The 8,628-nt window shown below is 40.0% G+C and overlaps 1 protein-coding gene across 1 annotated transcript; it reads right to left on the bottom strand.

The window, feature by feature from the left end:
• Positions 1-7,870: 7,870 nt before the first annotated feature.
• LOC309489724 (uncharacterized protein) lies at positions 7,871-8,516 on the bottom strand (the record flags this gene model as incomplete). Its single annotated transcript, XM_082158583.1, has 3 exons — positions 8,416-8,516; positions 8,127-8,300; positions 7,871-8,006 (listed from the first exon to the last, which is right to left on the bottom strand). Exons 1-3 carry the CDS (start codon positions 8,433-8,435, stop codon positions 7,871-7,873), a joined length of 330 nt encoding a protein of 109 aa, XP_082014709.1. The 5' UTR covers positions 8,436-8,516.
• Between the last annotated feature and the right edge of the window lie 112 nt (positions 8,517-8,628).

Below are 8,628 nucleotides of genomic sequence, written 5' to 3'. Positions count from 1 at the left end.
ATTATATGTAAGTGTGAACTCGTGAAATGATGTTTTATTAACAAGGTTCGGGAGGAGCACGTTCAGATAATTAACACAAGTGGAAAGCACTCAGCAATCAATGGTAAGAGGTGCATATATACTCCACAGTCTCACCTCATTCCATTGACAGTTTTTGCAGCATCCCTCCACCACCCCTTCTCCACACTTCTAGTCCTAAAAACACTTACATACGGGGGGAGCACTCTGGGTTCGGGCCGAACTCCGAGCTCGGAGCCCTCCCTCCGGACAGCACGCCAAATACGCATTAAACTTACCCCTTCAAATTATATGTAAGTGTGAACTCGTGAATAGATATTTCGCTGTGAGTTACCGTCGCGTCCAGGCCGAGGGCATTGTTTGTAACACACCGGTTTGTGTTTGTTATGCAACAATTGTTTGTTTAGGGAGAAGGTGAGTGCCTTTTTAAAATTTGTAATGAACATTAATAACTGAAAACAGCTAGGTGATACAGATGATGATGATAATAACATGGGAGATAAGAGTTTGTAAAACATTTTTATGGTTGTTTTTGCAAAGTCTGTATTACATTAACCATTTTATTTATTTTTTCCCTTTAGAATTCTCTTCCTGGGCATCTGAGAATGTGTGTTTATAGGAATATTCAAGAGTATATTTGGTATAAGGCATTATTGTAGCCATTTTTAGCAAGATTGCGCGCGCAACGCACACGGTTAACGCACTTTCCTGAAGTCTCTTCCCATCTTCATCCACACGTTTGTTTCTCGTGCTCACTCACTCAATCTCTGTCTGAATATATAAAATGTCTATGATAACCATCCACACAGCTTGTGTCCAGCATCTGTGGAGATCAGATATGAAGTTGCATACTGAAAACTTTCTTTTGAGTAGTGGATTTTCTGCTAGGTTGAATGTGAACTGTTGACTTGACTTTGCTAAAAAAAAAAAAAAGAAAAAAAAAAAAAGAAAGTAAAAAAAATAATAATGTTTAACAGTTGCAACATCTGTAGAATAACTGGTAAAACATTGTTTTTCATGTTTGTTAAATTGATCATTATGAGTTTAAATATACACAATATAATTGTTGGTTCTAAAAGTCTTAAGAATTATGAATTTCGAATTTCGCTCTTCTGTCTCTGCATAGAAGATATTTTAACTGTCAGTTAAATGGAGTATCAAAAAGAAAAAAAAAATATTAAGATACTTAAATTACTAGAGTAATTACATCAAGGCACAGGTCTCTCTGTCCAGCTTTGAAGAAGAACAGGTACCCGGCCTCGTCATGCAGGCCCTGCATCATGGATGCAGCCATGTCACCCTGTAGCCCAAGACCGGTTGCCCACTGAAGCTAAGCAGGGCTGAGCCTGGTTAGTACCTGGATGGGAGACCTCCTGAGAAAACCAAGTTTCTGCTGGAAGAGGTGTTAGTGAGGCCAGCAGGGGGCGCTCACCCTGTGGTCTGTGTGGGTCCTAACGCCCCAGTATAGTGATGGGGACACTATACTGTCAAAGAGCACCGTCCTTCGGATGAGACGTTAAACCGAGGTCCTGACTCTCTGTGGTCATTAAAAATCCCAGGATGTCTTTCGAAAGAGTAGGGGTGTAACCCCGGTGTCCTGGCCAAATTTGCCCCTTGGCCTCTGTCCATCATGGCCACCTAATCATCCCCATATACTGATTGGCTTCATCGCTCTGTCTCCTCTCCACCAGTAAGCTGGTGTGTGGTGGGCGTTCTGGCGCAATATGGCTGCCGTCGCATCATCCAAGTGGATGCTGCACATTGGTGGTGGTTGAGGAGATTCCCCCCTTCTATGTAAAGCGCTTTGAGTGTCGAGAAAAGCGCTATATAAATGTAATGAATTATTATTATTATTATGGCCCTCCCTTCAGCAGCTGGGATGACCCTGCCGTGGTAGTCGTGCGTGGAGAACGTCCGGGTTGCGACAACTCCTATAATAAAGAGAACATTACATTTTTGAGTTAATGAATAAACATTACATGTAGACAAACAGTTCAGAATCTAATTTCAGTTCTTGCTGCAGTTCATGGCTGCTGAAATGTACATTTTACATTATTGTTTTTTTCTGCCCTTACAAGACAAATGAAAGGTTTTCTTAGCTAAACCTTGCTTGGCACCAAAGTTTTTGATGGCCAGGCCCGACCAGGTCTGCTCAGACACACAGCGAAGGATGAACTTGTCATCTTCAACTGCTCCCTTCGAAGGTGGTGTCCACAGGCGCTTGATGTCCTCTGGCTTAGGACAGTTGACCTTCCAGCCCTCCTGCGCGATAAGCCGTGCCACCTTTGCGGCCGAAGGCTTGCGGACTGTGAAGTGTGCTGAAAGACTGAATTAAATAACGTTACTCATGCGAGTTATAAGAAATTATGGTCTGTTCCCAACTTCCACTCCAATATATATATATATCAAAATGTTCCTTCACTTAAAAGAGCTTAATTATCATATAGAGACTATTACATCCAATCTCAGTAATATGTAAATAGTATCACAGAGGGCAACCAACAACCATCTTGATTACAGGGACTTCAAATAGCTTGTCACCTTAACATTTGACCGTTCTGTTTTAACAGAAGATCAAAGATGTGACCACTACAGATAGATCTTATCACCTAAAACCTTTTGCTGTTCGGATTTCACAGAACATCAAAGATGTGGGTACAGAGGAAAGATCCTCAATTTACATTTAAGACAGAGTTTCAGCCTCATGTTGAGAGGGAAGACGAATCTGTTATTCTTAAATTACACTTAAAAACAGAGCTTCATTTACATGTAGAGGGGGAAGACAAACGAAATAGAGGATAAATGTTTGAGCTGAGAGGATGAGTTTCATTCTGTATGACTCCGCTGAATCCAAGGTGCTTTGTGTACCTTGCCACTGCTATGCTGTAATAAACTTCATTTTTGAGATCTTCGACGTCCACTTCATTTTTTCTTACATTGGCGAGCCAGACCCAGTCGACGGATTTCCAACAAAAAAGGGAAAAGGTAAGAAAAAGCTGTTTTCTTTCATTTATGCTGTTTTTGTCAAGGAATTCCTCGGTTTAAAAAAAATCTAGAAAAGAAAAATTAAGGACAGAAGAGATCAAATTTGGTTTCTATTCAGTATTAGCAGGAGGAGTTTTAAGCCTCCGTACAATTTTGTTTAAGATTCTAACGTAACTGAATAAGCCCGAAGCAGTGTGGTGACAGACTTGTATTGGAATTGTTGTTTCTAAAGTAATTGAAACAAAGTGCTTAAGTGTAAAGTTTCTAAAGTAACTGAAATTTGGTGTTGGTCTGTTATAATTCTGTTAAGATTCTAAAGTAATTGAATAAACCCGAAGTAGTGTGGTGACAGAGTTATTTCAGATTGGTTGTTTCTAAAGTAACTGAAACAAATGTGTATGTTTCTAACGTACTTGAAACCGATTGTGAAGTTGTAATAATTCTGAGGAAATTCTAAAGTAATTGAATAGACCTGACGCAGTGTGGTCACAGAATTATTTCACAACTATTGTGTGTTATAGCATAGGCTAGACTAGTGAGTCTGATGTGCCGTGACTTTGTGAAGTTTAAAACAAAGAACCCGAAGCAGTGTGGTTTTGCCCGATGTACTGTGGCATTGTTTTAAAATTCATAAATATAGTTTGAACCCGAAGTACTGATAAGCAAGCTGTTTTAAGAAAATAACATAAAAACCCGACGTAGTGTGGTTGTGTCCGACGTACTGTGACAGTGTTAATTTTTTTGATATTGTTTAAGCCTGACGTACTGTGGCCAAGTTGTTTTAAGAATATAACATAAAACCAGACATGGTGTGGTTTTGTCCGACGTACTGTGACAGTGTTGCATTTCTTAACTGTTTTGCGTAACGAAATTTAAGGACCAATGGATTGTGACTGTGGTTAAGTTTAGAAGCCTCAGGTAGTGTGGCTATTTTGATCATTTGTGTCCGAAGTACTGGAGCTGTGAATAATTAGACTAACAGATATCTTAAAGGAACTAGATAACATGTAGTCATTTAAATCAGACTTTGTGAATAACTATTAGATCACGAGATATTTTAAAGCTTGATAAGACTTTTGAAAATGGAAGAAATTATTGTTAAATATATCGCTAAACACGGTTCTCAGGGAATGTTTGACGGAATAGAGAATATTGTTGATAAACCGTACAAGTGGGCTATCTCTAAGTTTGAAAATTATCCCAAAATGCCTAAGAACAAAAATGGGAAAATTGCTAATGCGCTTCAAGCACTTTTTGCTTCATACAAAGTAACTAGGAGGAGAGTAGATGAGTTAGAGGCTGAAAATGAGCGACTCAGTGTTGGGGTAATTTCTACAAAAAATTACCTGGCTAGTGAAACGATATGGAAAGAAGAAAAGATCAAGATGCAGAATGAGATTTCACTTCTTAGAACTAACAATAGTATGCTTAAATCATCTGTGGAAACATTGTCTAAAAATTTGGAGGAAGCGAAGGCGACTTGTCAGTTTATGATAAAGAATGGCTCAACAGAGAAAAACCCTGGTAAGACATTGTTAGGTGTCACGTTGTGTAACCCAGTTCCAGAGATGCCAGATTTGCAGGAAGACAGTGCTGTGGGTTGGGAAAAAGATTATCAGTCATTCAGTAGCCAATACTCTGACTGTAGAGTTAGATTTCCGATGGCACCAGTTCATTCTATTACGACTACGCCTGCTAGAGAAGGAAGGGAGGAACCAATGACCACTACCATAGTCCGAGGATTTAATCCAACTGAACTAGATGCTGTGATCAAGAATATTGGGAAATTTGATCCTGCCAAACAAGATCCATTAGATTTTCTAAAAAACTTGGAGGAATATACTGAAGTTTACAATTTTACTGACGGTGATGCGTGCGTTTTGTTAAGAATGTGCCTGCCTGACACTTTGTCTGGAGCCTTAACTACGAAAGTAAAGGACAGAAATGCTAATAAGTCAGAGAGGAAAAAGGCACTGCTTGAAGTCTTAGGTGTGATGTCAGTTAATTGGGATAAAATATCTGAGATGCACATGAGGAAAGGGGAGCATCCAGCAGCATTTTCAGAACGATTATTGGAGATGTTTAAAACTTTCAGTGGCAATCCGGACATTACTAAGAATGATGTCACTTTCAAGTCTGCCTTGATTAACAAATGTGACAAACTCACCCGGTCTGCTGTGACAATGCATGTGACACCACTATCTGAATATAATGACATTATTGCTAAAATGACACAGTTTTACAACAATAATATTCATGCAAATAGTCAAATGAAAGCTGCCAAATCTAGACATCCAGTTGCTGCCTTTGGCGAGAGAGAATGTTCTACATTGTCTAATGGTTTCCATCATAGACCAAGGAGATTTGCAAGAATAAATTCAGAAGGTGTTATTCTTTGCTATGCATGTGGAAAAGCTGGTCATATTGCTAGACATTGTCAAGACAATGAGAGACCTCTTCAAAGCTTTGTCTGTCATGCATGTGGAAAGGATGGTCACATTGCAAGGCACTGTTTGGAGAAAAGAAAGGAAGATCAGGAAGTTGTTTGTTTTGCTTGTGAAAAGATGGGACACAAGGCAAGACAGTGTCACTTTTCACACAAAAGAAAGATGGGCTATAGTGGTTTGCTTAAGAAAATAGGCAATTTAGAAACCCAGTTGGCACTGTTGGAAGGAAATAAAGAAGTCATTCACACCTTGTCAAACATATCACTGCACCAGCAACATGACTGTAGCTCAGTCACAAGCAAATGCTGATGCAAATTAGAATTAGTTTTATGATAGTAACACATTGTAGAAAAAGGTTTACTATCAAAAGGGGGGTGATTCTTTATGATTTATGAAACATGTTTTATTAGCATTGATATGTAGTTGTAATGTATAATAAATGTTTTAATGACATTATGTTTAGAAATAATTTTTAACATGTTTTGAGATGAAACTTCTGTGACTTTGATGTTTGAATGTGAAAAGATGCTTGTGGGAGAAAGGGGGGCAACCTCTTCTTTTGATTATAGTTTCAGATATAAGCATCGAGATGTTTGTCTGAAATTTGTAACCTCCTGGAGAAAGGTGATCTGGTCGTTTGAAGGACGAGAAGGAAGTGGAGCCAGGGGGATTTTCTCAAGAAAAAGAAAAGAATAGAGATTTCCAGACCTGCAAGATCCAGAACTCCAGGCCTAAAAGACCTAGAAACCCTGAGACCCACCATGGGATGGATGGAACTGATGAAGAGGCATAGACTCGAACAACACCAGTGACTGCTTCTTCTAGAAGGACTTGCGCTCCAAGTGGAAAAAATGGACAATGAGAAGTGAAACAAGAGGAGATTTCAGAGACAAACCATTTCAGAGACTACGGACAGCAGTTTTTCCACATAGAGGGAAAACAAGTGGATAAAGGATGTCCACACTGAGAAAATGGACACAAAATGACACACACACACACACACACACACACACACACACACACACACACGCACACGCGCATACACGCACACACGCACACACACTATATTGTCTCTGGATTGTTGATTATTTGAGTTATCAAAACTAAACAATATGTTAATGTCATTGATGCAAAGGAAAGATAGCCACATTGTGAAAGCTCAACAAGGCCTTAAAGGAAAAGATGAGGTTCTGACAAAACAGATGCATGATGGAGACTTAGCTATCGCCTATTCTGGTTTACTTTGGGATGTTACCTTTAAAACTGCTGTTTGTGTATGTATCATTCTTATTATCGGTCAGTGCATTATGTTATGCTGTATGTGTTCCACGCTGAAACGTAAGATTGAAGATAATTCCATGATCAATATTGAATGTTCAAAGTGGATATGATGGTTCTTGGTTACCTCGTATATAAAAAAATATATATATAAAAAAATAAAATAAAAAAAATACATTTCATTATCACGAACTATGATAATTTTGCTCAAGTGAAGTAGAGCCATAACTCAGTGTGCAGGAGGCGTAGATCCCGAAGACGGGTAAGATTCTCTGATGGCCATAAGGGAACAACCTAAGCCAGGGCTACGCCGCCACTGGGGCACCTGCCCACCAGGTTTCGGGAGGTGTTATCTACGAAAAGGGAGTGGTTGTGATGCTACTTGGGGCCAAGAGCATCAAAGGGGGGTCTATAAGAAATTATGGTCTGTTCCCAACTTCCACTCCAATATATATATATATCAAAATGTTCCTTCACTTAAAAGAGCTTAATTATCATATAGAGACTATTACATCCAATCTCAGTAATATGTAAATAGTATCACAGAGGGCAACCAACAACCATCTTGATTACAGGGACTTCAAATAGCTTGTCACCTTAAACATTTGACCGTTCTGTTTTAACAGAAGATCAAAGATGTGACCACTACAGATAGATCTTATCACCTAAAACCTTTTGCTGTTCGGATTTCACAGAACATCAAAGATGTGGGTACAGAGGAAAGATCCTCAATTTACATTTAAGACAGAGTTTCAGCCTCATGTTGAGAGGGAAGACGAATCTGTTATTCTTAAATTACACTTAAAAACAGAGCTTCATTTACATGTAGAGGGGGAAGACAAACGAAATAGAGGATAAATGTTTGAGCTGAGAGGATGAGTTTCATTCTGTATGACTCCGCTGAATCCAAGGTGCTTTGTGTACCTTGCCACTGCTATGCTGTAATAAACTTCATTTTTGAGATCTTCGACGTCCACTTCATTTTTTCTTACAGAGTCACTTGTCACTGTAAATAAATGGCCTAGTTTTTGTGTTGAGTTAATGAGTGCCAATGCTCTATTGATGGATTCTGAGACTTACACAGCAGATATTCCTCTCTCTGAGCATACTGGGTCGTCCGCCACTTGTTGTAGAAAACGCGGTCATCTGGAAAACCTGATTCGACCCGCTTCCTCTTGGATGGCGGCTGACCCTCCAGCGAAACAGGAAATCACAAACTCAACAAAGTCCTTCCGAGCTGTACCGCTTGTGGCCAAGGATGTCTCGTCCGCAGAAGTGCTGTATAAGTGAGGAATATAAGGTTTATAATATATGAAAAAATGCTGAATGACAACTTGATCATTTTCCTGTGTAAATTGTTTGTGATGAGTTATGCCGTGGTTGGATAAAGAGACGTACCTGGCCAATGATTCCAGCAGCAGAGCTGCGTCGACGACATCCTGAGGCCGGACCGCACCAGCGCTGAGGGCCAGGTAATGGTGCAGTTCCCCCTGTTGTTGCGCCGGGAGCTTTTCTGCAGCCACCTCAACCGCCCTCCACACACACTGGGCAGAGAAAGGAGACAGCTTGTAGCTGCAGAAAGAAAATGAAAAAGGAAATGTTAATTGTGATGTGACTGTGATAAGGCAAGATGCAATTAAGTGTATCCATTAACACACATGCACATGGACCTGTGTTAGGCACTTACAATTTATGGAGCCGATTCATGTCCCGCGAGACACTGTGAACATCCACGCCGGACGACGAGACAAAGAAACTCTTGCAGAGTTTTTCCGGCTGAATGTTCTCAGGCCTTACAGCAATGTAGCCTTAAAACTTACAGCTTGCTCCTTGCTCCTCTTGCTCCTCACACTGCATGAAAAGTGGGATTTTCGACAGTTACCGGCGCTGTAGATTGTCG

This window comes from Leuciscus leuciscus (genome assembly GCF_965113295.1).
Source record: "Leuciscus leuciscus genome assembly, chromosome: 24".
NCBI lineage: Eukaryota > Metazoa > Chordata > Actinopteri > Cypriniformes > Leuciscidae > Leuciscus > Leuciscus leuciscus.
This window is presented reverse-complemented; position numbering and strand designations above follow the sequence as displayed.